The sequence below is a fragment of the Thamnophis sirtalis genome, unplaced genomic scaffold (assembly GCF_051295495.1).
Source record: "Thamnophis sirtalis isolate CommonGarterSnake01/CBP01778 unplaced genomic scaffold, rThaSir2_p1.2 scaffold_5, whole genome shotgun sequence".
NCBI lineage: Eukaryota > Metazoa > Chordata > Lepidosauria > Squamata > Natricidae > Thamnophis > Thamnophis sirtalis.
Genome location: NW_028261385.1, coordinates 101,317,247 through 101,342,502, shown reverse-complemented (window position 1 = coordinate 101,342,502; position 25,256 = coordinate 101,317,247). Strand labels below are relative to the sequence as shown.

The 25,256-nt window shown below is 35.9% G+C and overlaps 1 protein-coding gene across 1 annotated transcript in view; it reads right to left on the bottom strand.

The window, feature by feature from the left end:
• The window catches only part of LOC106537455 (zinc finger CCHC domain-containing protein 7), a 57,417-nt gene that overhangs the window by 5,736 nt on the left and 26,425 nt on the right, over positions 1-25,256 (bottom strand). Inside the window, exon 5 of the mRNA XM_087716297.1 lies at positions 3,440-3,535. Coding sequence (XP_087572423.1) covers positions 3,440-3,535 — 96 coding nt within the window. The remainder of the gene's footprint in view (positions 1-3,439; positions 3,536-25,256) is intronic.

The window sequence follows — 25,256 nt, the reverse complement described above, 5'->3', positions numbered from 1 at the left end:
TTACTTATTTTATTAAATTTATATGCAGTTCATCTCACTTTAGTCTGGTAGCATTATCTTTCATCTAAAGACCACAATTTTAGAGCAGCAGATAGAAAAATCACAATGAATAAAAACTTTTGCTTTTGTAAGAAATAATGGTTTAATAGTATTGGGGCATTATTTATTTATTTAACAATATTTGCACAAGAATCCTTGTAATCACAAGGATTCTGGGCAGTGCAAGTAAGCAAAATTAAAATGTTACAGAATATTTTTTTAATCCAATAAATAATTGCATCACAATCATATTATTGACCAAAGACTTGTGAGAATAAAAAGGTCTTTCTAAATGAATGAAAAGTGGAGTCAACAATTACACCATACTTCAGAATTTGAGGATAATACTGAAAAGGCCTGTACATATACCAAGCAATCAATCAGAAAACCATGCCCTAATGAAGGAACAATCAAGGAGAAAACCGCAACCTCACCAATACTGGCAAGGCAAGCTATTGTACAGTGAAGTATGAGCTCTCAAGCTCATAATGAGTTGCTGTATAAAATGAGGGCTACAACAAGGGAGCAAACTTCACACTCAGCAGCAATGATGATGTTACCTAAAAAGCAAACAACCAAGTTCAGAGAGTACCAAGGACCCCACAATTCAACCCTGAGCTACTTATATTTTCCTCTATTGGATTTTGTGTCTCTCCTTCTACATCCTTACAGCCTCCATGCCTTACAGTGTTTCAAGATTTCTGTAGCATTTTTAGTCAGCCTGTCGCTCTCTCTCTCACACAGAGACAAAAGGAGAGGGGGGGACAATTGTCTATCATACATATGCTGATGACATCTCACTCTAAACCAACAAATTTATAAATTTATAAATTCCCAATTTATAAATTTGATTTGAAACAACTGGTTATTTAATGTAACTGAAGAGATCGCCTGCCAATTCACACGCAATATATCTTGAATAAAACTTTGTTCTGAAACTTCTAAAGTATATGGAATTTCTTGGCTGAAGTGCAGCTCTCTGCATACCACACATGACTAGGTGCAGCTTTCCCTAAATCCCCTCCATGCCTGAAACCAATATAGTGAATTCTAAGAGAAATATTGAGGTCACCCAGAACAAAAGAAGGTAGGAGGGAGGGTTGAGTGAACTCATAGATAACTACTCAAAAAACTTCAGTTACAGATAAGTAATCAGTTCTTCACTGTGGTCTCTGTGATCATACACTCATGGGTGAATAGCTGGCCTATTATCTAAAGGGGCTTAGTGCTCATAAGGTACAATACAAAAGACTGCAGCTCTAAAAGCTACATCCTTTTGCGAATGAAAATCCAGATGATAATGCTAGATACAGATAAGAAGTTGTCCTACATAAGGAGAATCTAATGTAGAGGAGATGCAGATGGAATCCCAGCTCTTGCAAAGTAACCAAAGAAAAGGGCACTTTTGGTTGCTGATCTTATAACAAAATCTGATGGCTGCAACAATCGATTTTGAAAAATCCACAATGTTTGGGACGGACCCCCAAAAACTAAAAACATATACTGATCTCAATGAAAGTGAAAAGCAAACAAAAAGCAAAGGGAATGACTTCTGGGTTACTATTTGGAAAAGGGGTGTACAGTTATGTCCTGATCTCAAAAGAACACAGGCCCAAAATTTTCGGTGAGACATTTTTATAAGCTTGAGAAGATTCCGAGTGAGCTCTGCTCAGACACATAACCCATGTATGTGAATCACAATAAAGAGTAGTTTCAGGGAAGAAATAAAGACATCTCAGTGGTTATTTTCCATTTACTTCAACCAACTGCTTTCTAGTGATTTCATGCATAGCTATTAAATAAGGATAAATAATCTTTGATTGCTGTGGAGTGTACTCCTCCAAAGTTTCTGGAGATGCTGTAACGACAGATATTCCAAGAAGATGGCCTTTCCCTTAGTAGCTTGACAGTAAAGCCCTAGTGGATAAAAAAGTAGAGGCCTCTAAAAATAGCCACTCCTACTTGTTTTAACATGGAGCCATTGAATAATAATCTGAATAGTGTATGACATGCACTTCCCAGACCTGTCTCTTCTAAGTCAACTGCCACTATTGCCACATGCTTTGTATTTTTAAATACTCTGGAGATTTTCCTTAGCACCACAGGTAAAACACACAGGATAGAAATCTCAGGCTCTCATCAACACACCTGAGAAAAGTTGTATCTGACTGACAGCTTGGAATACGAATGCCAGGCAGAGCTACAAAGTCTCTGCTTTGTTCTCTTCTTTTGGGGTCCTGCAATTTGCAGATGAGGACACAAATGTGACTAGTAAGATTTAACTAACATTGGGATGAGCCCTCCAGTTTAGATTCTTGCATGCACACATTTTAGAGGAAAAAGATTATCAGCATCATTCACTCGATTGCTAATCCTGTAGGTTTTTTTTCAGCTCCCAGTTTTCCAGAACAATATGACTTAGTAGCTTCTTTTTTTACTTCTACTGATGCTAATAGTTGCAGATTCCTAAACTAATGTATTCATTATGTTTTATAGACTTGCCACTGACTGCAGTAAAGAATATGAATGAATGAATAAAGATGGATGAATGGATGGATGGATAGATTTTTTAATCCCTGAGGATTGTGATAATGTCTATAACACAAGATGCAATGTCTTAATAATTTCTTACTCCTAATATTCAAAGAAGAATTGAAAAATGCAAGACCTGTTCCTGCTATGAAGCTGCTGAAAACAGTGATCTTTTTGGAGACCTGTACATCTGTTTGGAGACCTGTTCTTGCTTCAGAACACATGATGTCAAAGGCAGATATCTACCCACCATTGAATCCGGATGATTTAATTAATATACTGTTCTTAAGATAGTATCTGTACTGTATGTACATTTGTGTACTAAAAAAAAAACTATGTGTTAAGTATTTACTGAAAAGATATCTTTATGTGATCAATAGACATTGAAAATGATTTGGTAGTTCTTAATCAATCAAATTTATACTTATTGCTGCTGAAATATAGATGACAAAAACTGATATTCTCCAATATTTAAGGGCCTTCCGATATGATAATGCTATTTATTTAGAGCTGTTATAGCCAACGTCTTTGTGCAATCTTCTATGTTTTGGATTTAAACTGCATGAACATTTTAATAACACTGATTTGTGAATCCCAATATTATTGATTCAGTTATTTTCTTACAACAGTTATTTAAATCTGTCTACTTCAACCCTACATCAAACTTTATATGTTTTGGGCTTAAATTACATGAAGGATGATTGGGAATACATAAATTTTGTTTTTTCTAGATCATCTGCAGAATTTTTTAGTAAGTATGGGGTATGCAATTTGTTATATAGTAGTTGAGAAACAAATATGGACCTTATCATAAAGGAAAGTAACCCAGCAAATATTTATTGTTTATTCATAACATTAAGAGACTTACAAATCCATAGTGCCCTTTATCTCCACAGTTGTAACAGTATACTGAAGAAGGTTGCATAGAATAAGAGTCAGCCGTCTTGATTGGTCCTGGTCTAGTCTGAAACAAAAAAATTGGCAGGTATATAAAACTGTAACTTATCAAAATTCCAATTAAAATGAACTAAATTAAAACAATATAGTTTCACCATCCAATCAATAGCAGTGGAATTATATCTGTTACTAATTGGAAAAAATGTATTGCAGTTGTACATACATTATACATTACATTATATACATTAACTTAAAAGTGAAAGCAGAATTGTGGGATAAAATATGTGTATGGATTTAAAGATAGTATATAAACTCTTAACATGATATCCAACATGACCATCATAGGAGTACAAATCTACTTGTTGACAGCATGTGTGCAAGCTTAAATGTTGTTTTAACATACATATGTAGACATACATACATACATACATACATACATACATACATACCGCTGGCGGCGTCCTTGTGCACGCGTGCAGTGCACGCATGCGTAATAGCGTCTGTGCGATGCTCCAGCTGCTCCTGGAGGATCGCGCAGGCGCTGTATGCGTCTTGCGCATGCGTGGAAGCGCAGAACTCGTCAAAACTGGGTAAGGAGTGCGGGCGGGCGGGTGGACCCTTCGCCGTTCCCGGAAGTTACTTACTTCCGGGTTCGCCGACCAACCGGTTCGCAGGGACCGCCGCAAACCGGTTGAAACCCACCCCTGATACATACATACATACATATCAGCAGCAATAGCACTTACACTTGCTACTGGTATATATATATCACTTAACAGTGCTTTACAGCTCTCTCTAAATGGTTTACAATGTCAATATATTGCCTCCAACAATCTGGGTCCTCATTTTACTGACTTCAGAAGGATGGAAGGCTGAGTCAACCTTGAACTGGTGAGGATCAAATGGCTGGCATCGGCAGAATTAACCTGCAATACTTCATTCTAATCACTGCACTACCACAACTCTTATCTATATCTCTATATATCTGTACACACACACACACACACACACACACACACACACACACGGAGGGAGGGAGGGAGGGAGGGAGGGAGAGATAGCAAGCAAAATATGAGAAAAATAGAGAGCTAATTTGGTTTGACAGCTGGGTGACTTTAGCCATTTTCTCTTAGCCCAGCTACTTCACAGGGCTGTGGTTGTGGAGAAAACAGGATGAGGAAGGAATATAAGATATTCAATCTACAAAACATACAGAACCATAGCATAACATTTGAGTGTAAAAATGTATTCCTCTTAGATTCTTATTTTATAAATTGCCACAAGACCAAAGTATGATATTACAATGCTCTGGTTCAGGATGAACAAGCCTCATTGCATGAACATCTAAGACTCAATTGCTGTCAACATTTGCTTTCATTTTGTGGGGGCAAGACTTTCCACTGGTCAGGATTTTCTAAAGTTTCTTCAAAAGAGCAAATATCAATTCAAAATATATGTGGAATGAGAATTTAGACTGTCTCAAAAACGATATCCAGATTTCAGCAATTATCCAAAATTGAAAACTCATGAGCAAATAGTTGTTAATTTGATTGGTATTTTTGGTTTAATTCTAATGAAAATATTTTTCTTTATAAAGTTTAAACATTCTATTACTATATGCGTAGTAGTTTCTGTGTTTGTATGTTTTAGAAATCATTAGTTTTACTTACAACCATATTTGGGGCTAGACTTTCTGTTGATAGGCAAGGCAGATGTCAAGTGACTTACACCTACTTTTATGACCTTCTTTTCCAGAGTTAAACAAATCACTATACTTATTAAATGAATCATGTAGGTTTTAAGGCTTCCCCTACTGACTCTGCTTGTAGGAAGCAAGCTGGAAAAGTTGCACAAAGCACCAGGACATGGCAATCTTTGTAAATCATATGGCTGGTTGCCAAGCACTCAAATTTTGATTGCATGAGCATAACTGCAAGGACTGGAGGTAAGTTACTTTTTTTTAGTGCTGCTATAAATCTGAATGGTTGCTAAACAAATTGTTGTAAGTCGAGCACTCCCTGTATTCATGGGAGATATCACAGATATTAATTTATTTTAAGGCACTGCAAAGTTTGAGAACGCCTGCTCCAAGTATCTAAATCTAGATTTAAGGCACTGATGAATTCTTGCCCTTACCTCCTTCAAACATGGCAAGGAATACCACTTCTAGCAATTTGGGAAAGCTGACAGTCAAGGAGAAGAGCACTACCTACAGAAAGGTTGAACTTTGTGGTATAAAAAGCCTTTAAAAACATCTTCATTAAAACATGTTCACTGCACAATAGAAACTGAAGAAAGAAAACTTGGGTTTAGCTAACACGGCTTAAAGTGAATAAATAAATAAATCACTAGAGTATTTTATGGTTTTTTCCAGTTGCAACGTATGGCTGTGAAAGTTGGACCATAAGAAAGGCTGAGCACCGAAGAATTGAGGCCTTTGAACTATGGTGCTGGAGAAGACTCCTGCGAGTCCCTTGGGCTGCAAGGTGATCAAACTGGTCAGTCGTAGAGGAGATCAACCTTGACTGCTCTTTAGAAGGCCAGATCCTGAAGATAAAACTCAAATACTTTGGCCACCAAATGAGAAGAAAGGACTCACTGCAGAAGAGCCTAATGCTGAGAAAGACTGAGGGCAAATCCTGGTATGAATATATCCTAAAAATGATCTCAATCATACAATTAAAAACCTATCATTTAATATCCATTCCTTAACAATTAACATCAAGATTTGTGGAATCTATTTTTGAATGTAATAATCACCATATTTGAACTGTTTGAATAGACTCCCAGAGTTGCTTATTATAATTAACTGATAATAATGACCGGTGAAATCACTTCCACCAAATATTAGTTTGGCACCCAATAGTGCAGAATACATGAGAACAAAAAGGTTTTTATGAGAACATTATGAAAAGTAGGTTTTTTTCCATTTCAAATCTCACAAAAATCCTCAAGGAGTTTTGGGCTGCAAAGAAGGATGTGTGTCTTTATGACCTCAAAAAATGTCTGTGGGACACTTCCTTTTGTTTATTTAATTGAAAAGGTCAGATTTAAGGAGACAAATTAAACTGAATACTTGCCATTCAGTTTAACTATGCATTACCTCCCTACAGCTGTCCAAAAGTCTAAAGAGGAAAAAAGAACCGCATAATATGTTGTCAAGCTCACTATATTCTAATTATTTCAGGTTTTAAAAAGCATTTAAGGTTTCTGATCTAATAGGTAGAAAATGATAGCAGCAGCTCTGCTATGGGATTTTTTTTGTTAAAAACATTTAAATAATCTATATTTTGTAGAGTGATATTTTGAAGATTACTTCACTATCAATATATAGAAGTAATAACCCAGTAGATAGCATTACCTATAAAAGGTCCATCCCATCTGCTATTCTTCCTGAAAGCTTTTCATGCACCAGTAAACTCAGTAAATATCAGAAGATAAAGCATAAGCCTACCACGCCACGGATTTACTCCTAATGTCTCCTCAAAGTGCAGCCCCGATGCAACGATTACAAATGATTTTCTTCTAATGTCATTTTACATAACCCTTTTTTCTGCATGAGTAGTTAGTGCAGAATGAGTGAATGAATGAATGAATGCCATTAAAACAGTTAATCATTATCTGGGACACTGGCCTTCTTCCCTTCTCTGCAAGGAATCTCCATGACAAAGGCCAAGAGATCAAAATGCCAGGGCTGCCTTGCTGGCCTATTTCTAACAGTAATTTTTTATGCAAATAGCCCTGCTGGGCAGCTCCCTTGGTGACCTTGAGATGCCCTTATCTTAAACTGACTTTGATCCAATAAGGCCTTTTTATGAAGCTCATTACTTCTCAAGATATGTATCTGATTTAAATTTCACTAATTAAAAGATATTATTTATTCCTGGGGTTGCCCCCCTCCCCCCCCGTACTATCTTACAGCTACATATGTGGACAAAAGGCAGGGTGGAATTATAGTACGGTGCAAAATGGACAATTTCTTTTTTTTTTTTTTTTTCAAATTTCAGTTGTGAGAAATCAATCTGTGGTTTTATTTATCTTATTTGCATTTTGCTTTCTCTCTGGATTCCTAAATATTATTTAGATATTCCCATTAAAGATTTTTTTTTTAACTAGATTCATAAATATCTACTTTGGAACAGCAGTGCTGGAGTTCCTTGTACTCCTACAGTATTCATTGAAAGAACACAGTTTTGATTGCTTTTTAAAAACTATGCTACACTGCACTGCACAACACAAGGATCAGTGAGTTTGCTTTGTGAAGTTTTCAGTATCCCCACTGTTTGTGGCTTCCAAAAACTCCTAACTTACTGCCCTACAATATGTACAGTATATTGCAAATATTACAAGATAAAGACATATACTTTTTAAAATATAAAAACCTAAAACTTACTCCAAAATTTATCCCACCACATCGGTATAAATGCAGTTCTACTCACTACGCTACCTTCAGCTCTTCAAAAAGTATTAAGAACAGTCTCCCACCCATCCACCCCGGGTGTTCCTAATGTTTTGCCATAGAAACTTGTGCAAACCTTGGTATGTTGCCAATCTCCAGGAGATTGTGAGCACTAGTCATGTGTTAGGCATGAAAGCAGGTTGGGTGAGCCAATCACCCACGTGTGACAAGCCAGTAAGTAAACTCCGGTTACCAACAATGGATCCACACTTGCCGATTAAAAAAAATGCACTTGTGGAAAAACACTAGGAAGACTAATTCGCCATGGCCAACTCGTCACAGCCAACTTGCAGCAGGACAAAAGTTACACTAATATCAATGAAATGGTGGCATAGAATCATTAAAGGAAGGATGCAAAATGAGAGATAGAATGAAGTGTGAATGACAAAAATTAAAATATTTATTTATTTTTAATTATTAAATTTAATTGTTACATTGTCCTGCAGTGAGTTGGCCATGGGGAGTTCGTTGCACTGAGTTGGCCGTGGCCAGTTGGACACAGCTAGTTGGCTGCACCTACAGAAACTCCAAACTGAGTAAGAAAATTAAACATAGCCAAACTCTTGCAAGACCACACATCTTACAAGAAATAAATATGGTACTCTTCTCTTTCTTCTCCTAAAAAAGTGACTAATCTCTGTTACAGAGTACTAGCATTACTTACTATTATTCTTGGGAAATTTTGAAAAGTCCATGTATTTTGTAAGTCAGCTGAGATGCAAAATATGAAGTCAATACTATATTAGATTGTCCAATCTAAAGATAAGCTATTAAAAGCTATAACCCTGACTGTTCTCCTTTAGTTGCATTCTGCAAAAAATAAAGCTCCTATGTTAGAGGTTTGTTGTCCTGAGCAACAATAACTGGCAACCATCTTAATGTACTAAGGCAGTGGTTCTCAACCTGTAGTCTGTGGATCCCTGGAGTCCAGGGGGGTCTGTGAAGACTTGAAGAAATGTTATGATCTTGAGTTGTCTTGGTGGTCCATGGTCATAGTCCATGGCCACAAAAGATATTTAAAGGGAGTCCGTGGTAAAGAAAAAGTTGAGAACCATTGTACTAAAGAATTATCTTGGAAAACACAAGAACAGTGGTAGAAACTCACATACCTAGAAACAGAACGATTAATTTTCTCTATTCCAGGGCTAGATAATTTTTAAAATTTCTCTAGAGAAGAGCACCTGAAGAAATTACCCAACCAGGAAAATCCATTATGAGAATAATAGTATTTAAACAATGCAGGGAAAATGAAATATATATAACCAAGGAATATTCTGAAACAGTCTCCCTTGCATCATGTGTTCTAAAGGAGTTAAAACAAGGTATTAGGATGATCAAGCAGTCACCCGAGGACATCCCAGACTGTCACACTTTAATTCTTATTAGGGTTTAATTCAGGCTACATTCCTGGATCAGAAATTCTGGGAGTTGAAGTCAACAGGCTGTAAAGGGGCCATAGCTGTTCACCTCTGGTCTACTTGGTACAGTTATGTAGAACTCTAATTGGCTTAATTGGATTTCCCCTGAAACTTTATTATCATTGGGGTTTGATAAAGCCAAACTAATTATTAAATATTTAGTTTACGAATGTCAATGGACTTGGCTAAATTATCAGATACCATCTAACCTGGAGGTGATTGTTCTTGTTTTCATTTTATTTTTATCCTACTGGCCAAATTCCTTATCCTTACCCATCTAAACAATGAAGCAACACATAATTTTTAAGTTGGCCTGCCTCATATTATGCCATCAGCAATCTTAGAGAGTATATACTGTAATAATCCTGTGGGAGATAAGATTTTCCCCTAGAGGTACAAAAGATATTAAAACTGAATCATGTTGCATTGCACAGATCACACCATCACAGAATTTGCACTATGCACTAACATCAGTCCATTTCAAACTAAACGATGATTTGTATTTGACAGATATTGACTGAGCTGTTGTTACACCCAATATTGCCACATTTTGAGCTAAAGCTTGTAATCTTTGCCAAATAAATATTCAGGAACTGATTTAGTGATAAACCAAGTAGGCCCAGAGCTTTATGCTGTTCACTTCTACTTTTGCATGATTGTTCTTATTCTGGATTGGCCAAAAGACTGCAACAGTGATGCTGAATATCTCTCTCAGGGACATTCTTAAAAAGAACAGAATGGAATTGAATTGACTAAGGCTGGAAGGAATCTTAGAGGTCTTCTAGTCCAGCCCCCTGCTCAAGAAGGAGATCTTATACAATTTCAGACAAGGGGCTGTCCAGTCTTTTCTTGAAAACCTCCAGTGATGTAGCACCCACAACTTCTGAAGGCAAGTTTTTCCACTGGTTAATTGTCCTCACTGTTAGCAAGTTTCTCCTTAATTCCAAGTTGCATCTCTCCTTGATTAGTTTCCATCCATTGTTTCTTGTATTGCCCTCTGATACTTTGGAAAATAAGTTGTCTCCCTCTTCTTTGTGGCAGCCCCTCAAATACTGGAATACTGATACTGATATCATGTCCGTCCGTCCGTCCGTCCGTCCCCAGTCCTCCTTTTCTCCAGACTAGTCAAACCCAAATCCTGCAACCATTCTTCATATGTTTTAGTCTCCAGGTCTTTAATCATCTTAGTTGCTCTTCTGTGCACTTTTTCCAAAGTCTCAACATCTTTTTTGTAGTGTGCTGACCAAAACTGGATGAAATATTCCAGGTGTGGTCTTACTAAGGTTTTATAAAGTGGTAATAATAATCACATGATTTTGATTCTATGCCTCTGTTTATACAACCAAGGATTGTATTCGCTTTTTTTGGCTGCTGCCACACACTGCTGGCTCATGTTTAAGTGATCATCCACTAGGACTTCAAGATCCCTCTCATAGTTATTGTTTTTGAGTCGGTTTTGCCTAATCTGTACCTTTGGTTTTGCCTAGGTGAAAACCTTGCTTTTCTCCAAATTAAATTTCATTTTGTTGCATAGGGCCCATTATTCAAGTCTCTCAAGGTCTTTTTGGATCCTGAGCTGGTCTTCTGAGCTGTTGGCTATTCCTGCCAGCTTAGTGTCATCTGCAAATCTGATGAGTTCCTCTTCTAATCCCTAAGTTATTTATGAAGATATTGAAGAGTACTATGCCTAAGACAAAACCTTGTGCTACCCCATTGCTTACTTCTCTCCATAGGGGTGGGTTGCTGCCAGCATTACTGCTGGTTCACTTCGTGTGCACTTCGCCCACACACACCCACTATGCATTGCTTGTGCATGCTCAGTTGGCTGTAAATTGTTTTCTGCATGCGCAGAACATAATAAAAAGACTAAAATATATGCCGGTAACGACATAGGCGACTGGGGAACTGGTTCGGGGTGTGGTCAGCCTGCTGTCTCTACCGGTTTAGCAACCCAATCCCAATTTCCACTACCGGTTCGCCCGGACTGGTGCAAACAAGTAGCAACCCACCTCTGTCTCTCCATGTGGATGTAGTATCATTAAGGAGTACTTGCTGAATATGGTTTGTCAGCCAGTTACAAATCCATCTGGTGATGATGCTATCTATCTCACATTTTTCTATCTTACCAAGAAGTAGTTTCTGTTCTACTTTGTCGAATACCTTATTGGAATCTAAGTATATTACTTTCCACAGCATTTTGCTAGATGTTCACAGATCTATTTTTTAATTATCTTTTAAATAGAATAGATATTCTACACATACTCCAGAAAGGAGCTACTCACAAGCCTGCAAGACCCAGAGGGGCTGTGCATGTTGGAAGTATAGTACTAGGAGCCGAGGAAAGAAGATTAGGCTTGCAGTCTCAATCATAGCCTTTAATAGACAATGATCAAACCGCACTTTCTAATTTTGGATTATTATTCCTTAAAAGCTAAAAGAGATCTTTAGAGCAGCATTTCAATTGGACCATCTGGTAAATGTTCCTATGACCCACAGTGTGACTAACAGAGAGAGAAAAAAGGAATACTACAAGAATTTAAACATTAGCTTAGAGCAAAAAGCAAATTTTTATATTATAAAAGTTTTTAAACAAAAGGAACACTTGTATTTTATGGACTTTGTTTATATCTACTTCCTTTGAATGAATGAATTAAATAATATATACCCTCATGAAAGAGGGCACCAAGATTGAAAAAAATATAGAAATACTGACCATGAAGGAATGGATTGTGAAGATGACAGAACTTGCTGTTAGGGTTAGGGTTAAACTTGTCCGATGAGGGAAGGAATAATAACCATTTTTACAAAATCTTGGAAACCTTTTAAGGACTTTTTGTTGAAAATGGATAAAACTGAACTGATAATGTAAGGATTTACTCATTAAAAATACCATATTTTTTATGGGAAGAAGGGAACCATGATATATAATTTTGAAAGTAGAAATGGTAATAATTATGTTTATAACTCTTGTAAGGAAGAGCAGAAGTCACTTCTTTAGCTAGTTTTTTTCTTTCTTTTTCCTTAACTTTTACTGCTTCTCACTTTTTCTTTTAATTTTTCATATCTTTTTCTTTTTTATAATTCTTTTTATTTCTATAGTTTTTAACTCTATAAAACCCTTTTCTCAATAATTATATATGCGGTTTGTGAGTATGTTGTTAAACATGTCATACACTCCAGAGATTCCCTTTCTATTAAATAATTCTTTACTTGGGCATATATTTTTAAAAAAAACATATGTATTATATACATAATAGAGCAGAATGGCCCCTCTGATGCTGCTTTTTTTTTTTAAAGTAAAAATCAAGTGGTAGCCTCATCAGAGCTTATGGAACTTTAATAAACACCTGTTGAGGAAATGTGAGGTTTAACCATCTTAATTTCAGACAAGAGTATTTAAAATACTGGTGGTTAAACTAATTTAATATAGACTATATTATTTTAATATTGAAATCCAAAAAAAAACCTCTCAATTTTTTCTCCTGCAAATTATATTCATAATGTCAACTTTGATCGGAAAATGGAACATGGTAATAATTCTATTTAATTGTGATTCCCAGCAGGATAGATTACAGAGCAAAATATTTAAATATGTATATCTAAATGTCAGAGTGAAATCTATTTCTATGGCCTCTCCCAATTTTTTACTGTGGTAAATTTTGATTTGGCAGAATTTCTAACTGGAATTCCAAATGTAAAATTCGGAAATAAAATAAATGAAAAAAATATTTCTCACCCATATCATACAAATATTAGATCTTAAAAGTCTTCTAATTCATAATCAATTCTTACAGTGAAATGTTATGTAATTTGTATTTATAAGTCAGGCTCTAGAACACTATCCATCCACCCACCCACCCACCCACCCACCCATCCATCCGTAAACACTTCTATATTGCTAATCTTAAATCTTAATGATAAAACGAAACAAAACTTTATTTTTCCCTAAAGAGCATGCCACCAATTCAATGTTGCATAGCTATTTCATGTGGAATGAAAGAATTATTTAAACAAGGCGGGACATTACAATTTCAATCATTTCTTATGGAACTGCGAACTTTTTTTCTATTTTAAATAGTAAGTCAAGTAGCTGAGGTATCCGCCTTAATCCTTAGAGATGACCTGTACCCCCAAACTAAACGTTCACATTTATGACAGCAACATAAATGCTCTTCTAAATTAATGTGCAACATTAAGTGAAATCATTTCCTGGAAAGATGCAGGTATCTATCTATATTTTATTTTGCCATCTTAAACATATCTGGGTCTTTATGACCTTATTAAAAAATGTATTTCCCCCTCTTAAAAAAAAACATTCCTAGAGCAAATGGACTGCATAAATAAGCAATGTGCTATGAGGCTTCAGACTAGCCGATAAACCCTTTCAATTTTCATGCCAGCTTCTTCTTTTGTAATTCAAATCTGGCTGGAAACTGGCAGTTCTGAAAACTGAAACAAGCACTGCCACAAATACCTTGTAATGCTATCGACCTTGTCTGCCCATGCAGTGAGAAAGGGGGATGCATATGTGTCTGCAGTCATCCAGATAACACAACTCATTTTTTGGGGGTGGGTGGGTGGGAGGGTGGATAACAGAAACCCAGTCCAGACTGTGTACCAAAAGCAAAGTCACTACCAAGCAAAGAGGAGAGGAAGTCTCTTCAAAATACATACATTTTTTTAAAAAAAAAGAAATATACACGGGGGCTCAGCCGCTGCTTTCATTACCAATTTTAATTTAGCTCCTCCAGTTTGCCAACCAGATAAACTCCGGTGCTGGTTTTTTTTTAATCTATTTGCCACATTTTATGTTCAAGATTATAGTAATATGGGGAAGAAGGAAAAATCACTTTTAGAGGAAATAAAGAAACAGATCCGCTTATCAGCATCCATCAGAAAGTTCATTAATCAGCCGGGCTTTGTGCCCCCTAAATTGAAAGGTTAAATAATCCTCTCAGGAATATTTCTAGGCACCACTTGCAATTGTCAGTGTGGAGCTGCCATTCACAACACTCTGGATCAGTGACAGAGCGTTTTGCCAATGTTTGGACCTCAAACAATGATGGACAAATGGCCTGGCTCACAAAGAACCCTTTTTAACTAAGAGGATGGAAAAAATGGACTATGAGCTTTGATGTTGATTGGAAATATGGATGAGAGAAAGGAAAGACAGGTTTATGAAGGAAACTAACATCCTTTATATAGGAACACAAGTTCAATTGTAATTGTAATTGTAATTATATTTAGAATCTTCCTAAAATATTAGTATTTATGCTCACACACACTTATAAATTAGCTGCACAAATGTTCCTACAATGCCTTGAAAAGTGACAGATGAACATGATGAAAATATTTGGCTATAATGTACTGAGCAGTTAGGCAAATCCCAAGTACATTTCTAGTTTTTGACACCTTGCACTTAGCCATATTTTTATTATGCAGGAAATGACAAAAATAACCCATAATATGAAAAGCATTTGCATTTTTTAATAAAAGGGAACTGTGTGTTAACATATTTGTTCACAGTTAGGGAAAAATAACCGAATGAAAGTAACAGGTGCAAAAAATTAAAATTGATTTTTTTTTTTACATTTCTGTGTTTTATTCTTAAAAATAGCCCTCTTATGGCATAATTAAAGTCATCCAATCCATGTTATGTTACACTTAGGCTGTACTATTCAATATAGGTAACTTATATAATAAATATAAATAATTTCAAAGCAGATCTAATCCACAAAAGGAAATATGGTGGATATTCCATATGCCAATCTACTCAGCAATTCTATAAAGGCAAGTCTATAATTAATAATCCTGATAAATATGTCTTCTTTGTAAACCCACATTAAGTGTGCCTATAATTTTAACCACCTCGCCTTTAATCACATCAAGAGATGCAGCAGAATATGGGATGGATTTTCTTTCTTGGTTGTATTAGTAGGTTCAAGTAGAAGAATAGAATGCTCCATTACTGTTTCATAAGAAACAAAATAAATGTCATATTCAAAAATTTGCCACCATAGTCTCACCCAACACAAAGCCAGGCTTTTGGTCTTGGAAGACTTCAATATCCTTTGAATACTAAAATAAATAGAAATATTCCACTTGCTTTGTTAGGAGTAAATTGGAATTTCATAAATATAAAGCAAGCACAAGATTCTTTCAAAGAGAAAGAGACATTTGTTCAAGATAAGTGGCAAATTTATTCTACCTCATATGGATAGAAAAATAGTGACCCATGGTGACTCACTTTGTATGGCCAAAAAATTGTAATGATTTAGAGTAGAGCCTTATCTATCTACATTGTCTATCTCTCTCGACCCATCCAGCTGTGACTATCTATGATTATTTTTCTATTATTTTACTTCTGTTCTATTTACACTGCTTCATTTTCTTTTTTTATTATTGTAAGCCACTTAAGAGTAGCCCCATGCCGTGATAGTTGGCAAATAAATTTAACAAATAAACAAATAAATATATAAGGAAAACCACCTGATAATCTAATAGCACTAGCTAAATGCTTATCTGGTCTAACATCTTGTTTCTCTCAGAAGTCAACTAATATGAAGCCTAAAATCATGAAATGAGCCCATATTGAATAAAATGGATCTATATATCTTTGTATCAATACACACAATATTTAAAATTAGAAATAAATAAATTTCAAAAAATTGGAATACATAATACTATAAACTATTTCTAAAAAATAATCAATGTTTTCCATCAGAATCAAAGCAGGCATTTCTGTAAGAATGACAGTATTGAAAACATATTTTTGAAAGCTACCAAATGAAAGTATTTTCTGACTTTCCAAAAGTAATCATTAAGAGTTAATCATCTAATTCAGGAAGAAGCAACATAGATCAGAAATTATATAAATAGTGGAATATATCAAGGCAAACTACTGAACACTGATTCAGCATAGAAAAAAAAATAGAGGACATAGAGTTACGAGACTATAAATTTTTAATGACTGCTTGGGAAGCAATCCATAAATCTGAAGTAAACTTAAAAGTAGAATTGGCATATAGCAATGACAACAGTCTTTCATTTCATTAAGAAGAACACCAGATTAATACACCTGAAAAACACCAGGTAAATAGTAATAAACTATTTTCACAATCATTCCCTCTTCAATGTGCCAATTAACAAAAGAATTAATACATCAGACAGAATTGAGAATATTTCCTATCTTTTTCATCTCCAATCCTTCCAAAAGGCGCTTAGGCTATGAAGTTAAGTGAGTTGTGCCATCAGATAAGTTTTACTGTTAAGTGGGAATTGCTGTTTGCAACTCAGGCATTTATTAATTGCACTTTTTAAATTATTGCTTTAACCCAGAATCACTGCCTCTACCCAGACAGCCCTACATACATAAATTGTATGAAGAAACAAACAAACATACACACACACACAAATAGATGTAGTTTGATAAGCACAATATCTGTCAGTGGCCTTCACACCAATTAAGACATGGAACTTGTATAACATGCTGGACACAGGAAGTCTAGTGTAATTGGGCAGAATGGGCAGTCTCTGGGTCAATTTGTAAATCCAGAAAGTATGCCTTTACTGAAACATGTGTGTCCTCTAGAATGATACTCCCCTCCTCCCTCCCAAAGTCCAGATGTCTCCTATGACATTCAGGAAACTATTAAAGACGTGGCTACTTTCTCCCAGGTCTGGAACAGAGTGAAAGTTGATACCCGATGAATAGATTTGATGATTATTTATTATCTATATATATATTAGGACCATACATGATTCTTTATTGTTTTGTATTTCATATTTTTAATTGCAAGTAGCCCAGAGAGGTTGGGAGTCAGGTGGCCCATAACTGTACAGCCAGACAATTAGCCAATCAGTGCTATTTTCCCACCAGAACTGCAAAACAAAAACAAAAACACATTTCACTATTACTGATCCTGTAGCAATCAAATATTATTTCAGTTTCATAGTTTAGAAGGTGGTTTTATGGTGGCAGTACTGTAATAAAAATCACTAAAGATGTCTCGAACACACAATGTTTAAAGTGAAGACGGAAAACAGTATTCTTACTGATTTCATTCCTTGCAAATCAGGCCAGCATTCCCCTTAAGGACCTCCTCTAAAGCAAGAGTTCCCTCCAAAGAGGGAAGTTTGTGTCTTGCCCACAAGCTTAGCTGAGCTTCACTGCTGCTAAAAACATTACCTTTCTTTTTTTTCTTTTTTTCTTTTTTTGCATTTCACGTTACACGCAGCTGAACTAGAAATAAGTCAGCTTACTTCCAAACTCAGTAGCCATTTTAGGATCACAAAATTACAGAGATGCTTTTGAGCTAATGAAGAATCCCTGTCTTTTTTGACAAAAAATATCTATGAACATTAGCATGATTTTTGCGCAAACCGCATTTGGAATTCATGTTGTCAATAAATACTGATGGTTTAAGATAAGAGATGCTGAATAGCTAAGGGCTGCATTTTTTGTGTGTTTTGTTTTTAAAGAAAGGAGGATTTCTGCAACTTTATGATTTCTGGAAGGGGACAAAGCCAAAATGCTCTGCCTTTTGATGGGAGAGGCCCAGGGGCTTTCAAGATTAATAGTGTACTATCTTAAGCAGGTTACCACATAGTACATATTACAGTGGGTGCAGGTAACAACTATGAGTATTCATGAATCCAAGTTAGCATAACTTTCAAATGCTGTTTCAGAAGTTGAAGCTCTCTGCTTAACTAGAATTTCAGTATCTGGATACAGTGCAGATTTTAACAAACAGCTGCCAGAAAGATGTCTGGTGTGACTGCTAATAGAAAAATCAAAAGAGCAAGCATTCTGCCCATGGCAAGAGGACTATTAAATATCTGCACTATTTCTACATAAAATGAAAATTATTAAATGCATGGAGAATAATTGTATTAAAGGCAATTTCTTCAAGTTGAGCTCAACTTCTGCTGATGTATTTGTAGAATACAGTTTTTGCAGAAACATGGAAGATGTTTTCCCTTGCATTCTCTCTTTTTGTGAGATTTGCTTTAACTTCCTAGCCTAGCCAACAATGTTACTATTTCCCTGTGATCTTCCAAACAATTAGTAATTCAACCTGACCTTGCTTTTCTGTCTTTGTCAGCCATAACATTAATTGTATTTAGTAACTGTAATAAATTAAATATTTAATTCTTTTAAAATGTTAACTACCCCCCCCCCAGCCCAATCCACTTCTCTGCCTTAATCTCACTTAATCTCATGCCGGCCCCATGACCACAGAGACGTCTTCGGACAGCGCTGGCTCTTTGGCTTTGAAACGGAGATGAGCACTAGCCCCTAGAGTCAGGAACGACTAGCACATATGTGCGAGGGGAACCTTTACCTTTATGATTGGAAAAAGACTTTCAAGCCAATTTAAAAATCACAACTCATATAATTGGGAGTCAATATGAAAGACTTCTCTATGTGTTTTTCTACAAATAAACTAAAAATTAATTGATTTGAATTGTGGATGAAAAAAACCATTTTAATTGCTGTACAAGTTGTATATATATAAAAAAGAACTGTTATATGCTTTCTCATGAAAATGAATCCAAACATTTCCTGAAAAAAACCAGAGCAATGTGCAAAGAAAACAAAACATTGTTTTGATTAACCCAACAAATTCCAGTCATTGGAAGGGCTGATGCCATTCCAGTGGCATCAGACCTTCCAGTGAATGAGGTGAGGCTTGCAATATATTAGATCAAATTAAAAAGCATAAAGCAGCATGTTAAGTATTTGGCCAAGGTTAAGACTAAGAGACCAGAATAAAACCAAAAGAAGAACCTGGCTATAGAGGCAGTTGCTATGGACACCTAACATAGAAAAAGTCCTGGTGGGAAGGGACAGTTAGCCATTTTTGAACTTGCTTTTATTTAAAATATGAAATTGATGAATCAATCCTCAATTAGAATAGGATCCATCAAGGGAGATATTCTCCAGCAAAGATTTTAAAATTGGAAACAGTTCATTTATTGTTGTTCAAAGGTCTAAAGTAGGTAAAAGAAGAGGCCAAAGGGGTCCATTAAAAGAGGACTCTAAATTCCTTTTGCTGTGGAATAATCCAGCTAGAGATCTATTCATTTAAATAAACTGTCAAATATTGCTTTATATCGTAACAAGATTTACAAGGACATTTGCTTGCAGTCAGTCTACATTGTGCTGGTTAATGTAACTTCCTTCACTGGCATTAGAATTACGCACATTAAGAGAACAGATGATACTGAAAGACTTACAAGGGCTTTATAAGAGGAGAACTTAGCTTCCATTAGAAGATTAGAGTGACATGAGAGTCCCCTTGGTGGCTACACCTTCCTTGGGAATTCAATTTAAGTCTTGAACAGAATCATACTTTATTTCTGCAAGAAGCATGTTGTGATACTGGTGGCGTGCACCTCTTGGCACTGGCCATTATCTTGCTTTTTCCATGAGATGAACAAATAATGGGCAACCTCATCTGGAAGCAAATAATGAAACCCCATTTTAAAATAGGTTTAATGGACCAGAAACTAGATTTTTATTATGTTTAAATTTGCAATTTTTGGTATCACTGAGAAATATTACACCTGAAAGCATTTTTGGTAACTGTGAAAACTTAAATATTAATAAAAAAATGGAGATTAGCGAGAGGTAAAGAAACAAAATCAGAATGGATAAAATACTATTTTCCTTTTCTTTGTTTAATTTCCTACTTGAGCTACTAGTTTATTTTCTGTGTGAATTTTTAATTTAAAATGAAATGTTGCATTTCAGATCAGCGATCTGTTTCATAAGTCATATTCATAAACTACAGCTGGGTAAATATGTGCAATATGTTTTACAAATTGCATCTAAAACTGCAGAAGTTACCAACGAATTTAATGAAATTTCAATAAAATAACCTGCAGTTATGATACATATGAGTCCAGGAAGAAAAAAAAAGTCAAGTTGGAATTGTGTAGATGGAAGATAAAAGCAAACATCCTATTGTCCAAAATCAATGATTTTCTTGCACTTCTGTTTATATTTTCAGCTTGTGTGAAAAATAGGCATGTGTCTACATGACTTCTAAATATTACATTTGTAAATACTAATATAAAACAGGACATAGGAAAATTAAAAGCTGTAGAATGTGAAGCACGGGCTAAAAGAAAAAAATGCTATATATTCAGCAATTGGAAAATGTATGCATAGAATAACAGCATGTATTATTTTACCATATATCATGGTAAAATTGAACTGGCTAATAGAAGTGCTCAACTAGCAGGCCTAGATGTATTTTGAAAACCCCTGGCCATTTTTCTTCTTGGTGCCATTATACCCATCCACGTGGTATGGACATTTCAGGGTATGGAATGTATGCTCATTTCTTTTACTACTTCTTTTCACTGCATGAGACTGGAAGCAAACAAAGTTTGGAAAGTATGTAAGCATGCATTACATTCATTCTACTAAAATTAGCAGCTTCAATGTAATTAATACCTTTTGTTTCTTTTGGGATGAATTCTTTTCATTACAATGTGAACTCCACACTGAGGTAATGTCCATATAGATTCACTGAAGCTATGAAAGCTAGTTTGGCAATTGCCTGTCAATACTCTCAGCTGATCTATTTGTATAATTTGATTTTTTTATTCAGTCTGCGATATCCATGATTTTACACTTTCTGTAGACTTCATTTCAGTTTATGAACTGGGCTGAGATACAGTGACTGGTCCAAAGTGATCCATGCATAAGGCCATAACAGAATTAATTTTCCTGGTTTCTAGTCAGGTGCCTTAACCACTATACCAGGTGTGTCCAATCTCTTGGCTACAGTGGCTACAGTGATGAAGAGTAATTTTCTTGGGTCGCATATAAAATATATACCGGTAATATAGTTAATATACTGTATATAAATAACAAACTTCCTTTACTTTTTATATTTTTATTATAAATAAATTACTTTATGGGACCACAGATTGGAAATGTCTGTACTACACCAAACCAGCTTCTATATCAATACTTTCTCCTCATTAAATTCATACTGCTTTTTTACCAGCTCTGGACCATTTTTAACAATGGGACAATTTTTTAAAATCTTGCTATTCCTTTTTAAAAGTTACTGTGTTTGAATTGTTTTTACACTATACTTTCTAATCTTTCAGAGAAGATGGGAATATTCACACATATAGACTTTTTCATCTAGAGGTGGGTACTTATATGCAGGGTAGAAAAGATAACTGCAAATAACATGTTGCATATGGCAAAAAGGATGAGTATTCTTGATTAAGTGATTTGGAATACTTAGCCTATACCAATTATATTTCAGATCTTCTATTCCAGTTCCTCTCAAACGTTTATATGAATGTACATATAATTTCATTGATTATCTAATGTAGACTCATATATATCTAAATTTTTATATAGAAAAAATGCTAAATCAGATTTGGGTAAATACTGTATACCCACACAATTTATGGATATTATTGCATAACATCTATAGCCGTGATGGCGAACCTATTGCACGTGTGCCAGAGGTGGCACACAGAGCTCTCTCTGTGGGCACACGCATTATTGCCAGCTGCTCTTCTGGTTTCCGGGATGCACATACGCACCAGCCAGCTGGTCTTTGTGGGTGCCAGAAAACAGCCTGAAAACGGCCTGGAAAACAGTAAAAAAAACGGCCAAAAAACAGACATGCATGCAATGGCCAGCTGATCTTTGGTTTTCCGGTGCTCCGGCACACACGCATGCATGCGCATTTCAGTTTGGGCACTCAGTGCCAAAAAGGTTCGTCATCACTGATCTATAGCTTTAAGTTTGCTAAGATAGAGAGGAGTCAACTTTCTCAACAAAAAGGAATAATATATTCAAAAAGCAAACATGCTTCTAATTAGAAACAGATACTTCTGAACCAGGGGTGGTTCCTGCCAGTTGTAACCTCTTCTATAGAAGCGGTTCCACAAATCTACAATGCCGTTTAGAACCGGTTCCAGCTCCCTCCCCTCGCCCGTCCACACATCATCAAGATGAAGAGGGAGAGGAGGAATTCTGGGAGTTGAAGTCTACAAGTCTTAAAGCTGTCAAGTTTGAACAGTCCTGGGGTTTTTTTTCCTAAAGGGTGAGGGTTGCAAGGGTCTTGTAACTTGACAGCTTTAAGACTTGCGTACTTCAAATGCCAGAGTTTCTGAGCCAACATTTTGGTTGCTAAGCAAGAGCGTTGTTAAGTGAGTTTCATCACATTTTACAAGTTGGCCACGCCCACCCAGTCACATGGCCAGCAAGCCACTCCCACCCAATCACATGGCCGGCAAGCCACTCCCACAAAGCAGGCCATACCTACAGAAGAGGTTCTAAAAAAATTTGAAACCCACCACTGTTCTGAACTTAATAAAACACCAAAGAATAGAAATGTGACATCTGATGTTCACAAGTTCATTGGGGAATAAAAGGGTAAATACTTGTAAATATCTCTAGGAATTGATTTATTCTTTTCCAAACTTCCACTTGCATTTATACAAAGAAAAACCATGGGACATTTTTTCTCTCCATAAAACAGCTTTGGATCTACTTATATATAACAAGAAATCTTCAACTCTGGAGTTGGTCAAAGTTTAATTTACCAATAAATGATTTTATTGTAAAATACTTTGAACTTTTATTTTTTAATGAACTGTGTAAATGTCATAAACACATACTTACATATACACCAGAGGTGGGTTGCTGCCCGGATCAGCAGTTGCGGCAGCAGGAGGTTCCGCCCACCCGCTTCTATGCATGTGCGAGCGGGAGAGCGCCTGAACCAGTAATAAAGAAAATTGGAACCCACCTCTGATATTCACACAAAATTAAGTGGAAACATTATAACTTACTGTAAAATAAAACAATTTTGATCTGCAATTTAAGAATTTTGTTTACAGAAAGAGTACTTACAATATTAGTTTTCTGTTGCAACCCTAAAGATGAGCTATGGAGAATTAAGGAACTCTTTTAAGAACATGTAAAATAATATAAGATCTCAAAAAAATGAGTAGTTAGCAAATTACTCTCCCCTTTCAATTAGAGAGGACATCCACTGAATGTAAACTCCTGTTTACAGAAAAAGACCAGAATTCATGAGAAATCTTGTTGACATAAGGCTCTGGATCCAAATTCTTAATCCATTCTCAGAGGAAACCTATATATTAAAATGCTTTTTTCTATGTCAGAGTGTTCCTTCTGTGAATATAAATTCTTTCTCTGTGGGCAGGGGGAATCTATGACCACAATTTAGGGCATACAACCTACAAGAGAAAGAAGCAGCTGCAAGTAGGCACTTTTCTTTTTGCTACTAGCTATTAATCAAAATAATAATAATGGGTAGTAAAACAAAGCACTTTGGCCAAAATATTCCTTTCAAGTGATTTAGTTAGCTTTCTCAAATCAAAAAGACACTTTGTTTGGGGATCAACACAAGCTTGTATGTGATATTGCATCTTTGCTGTGAAAAAAAAAATGCTTTCTCAACATGAGACAATGACGAAGTATCTGTGTTAGAAATCCCTCTCAGCCATCAATGAAAATAAAGAAAAACAAATTTAGAAGCTATTATTTGGAGAAAAGGACTTCAGCTTATTTGAGGTTTCATTTAATAAGAACTAACCATAGATGTTTGAAGTCCCTCTGAACTCAAGGCTCGTTTGTAAGTGCAGAAAGCAGAGCATGAGCCACCATTAAAACCTCCCAGATATCTCTTCTTCCATCCTCATCCAATTTATGACACTTAATACCAATTCCCTTACTTTGTAAGCTTCTTCGCTTATTCTTCTTCCTTGCCACAACTATATCTTCCATTTTTCTTCACCCAGCACAGAAAGAGCAATAATACTTAATTTATATTTTGGTAACACAGGTAGTCCTCGACTTATGACTACAATTGAACCCAAAATTTATGTTAAGTGAGACATTTGTTAAGTGAGTTTTGCCTTGTTTTACGGCCTTTCTAGCAACAGGTGTTAAGTGAGTCACTGCAGTTGTTAAGTTAGCAACATAACTGTTAAGTGAATCTGGTTTCCCCTTTGACTTTGCTTGTCAGAAAGTTGCAAAAGCTGTTCACGTGGCCTCAGGATGCTACAACCATCATAAATATGAACCGGTTGCCAAGTATCCGAATTTTGATCATGTAACCTTGGGATTGCTGCAATGGTCGTAAGTGTGAAAAATGGTCATAAGTAACTTTTTTCATTGTAAGTGAGGTTACAAAACCATTGTAACTGAATGGTCACTAAATGAACGGTTGTAGTCAAGGACTAACTATATTACCAAGAAGGGTAAGAAGGAAAAATTAAGAAGGAAAAAAAATGTCAGTGCTATTTTTTGTATGATGTGATTGTGACAGTTTCTTTAACTGATACCCAGTAAGGTCTTATTCTTATGCAAAATATCCTGCAAACAATTATAGTGTTGGCATTACTTTACAGCAAGATGGGGAAAAATGCTGTCATTTTATATTTGGCCACAAAACCCTATGTGATGCTTATTCTGAAGACTTCAACTGTACAATCACAGGAACTTCCTGTATCTGCTCATTTACTAGTGTTGTGAGAGGATGCAGTGGGTCTAGGGCAACTCACCACAGCCAATTCGCCACGGGACAATTCAATGCAGGATAAGTCAAGTAAGGGACATGTAATTTGCAATGGGCCTTCTTGTCTTGCTTTAGATTTAAACCTCCCAAGGTAGGAGTCCTTGAGGCTGGGGTGAGGCAGAGCATGGAGACTTCACTTGTCCCTCTCTTGAGTTATCCCGCATTGAATTGTCCTGCAGTGAGTTGTCCCATGGCAAATTGCCTGCAGTAAATTGTCCTGTGGCGACTTGGCAGAAACGAGTCACATGGGGCAAATTGTCCGATTCCGGGGTGCAGTTTCTCCTATATATATGCCTGTAAATAGTGTTATCTCAGTAGTTC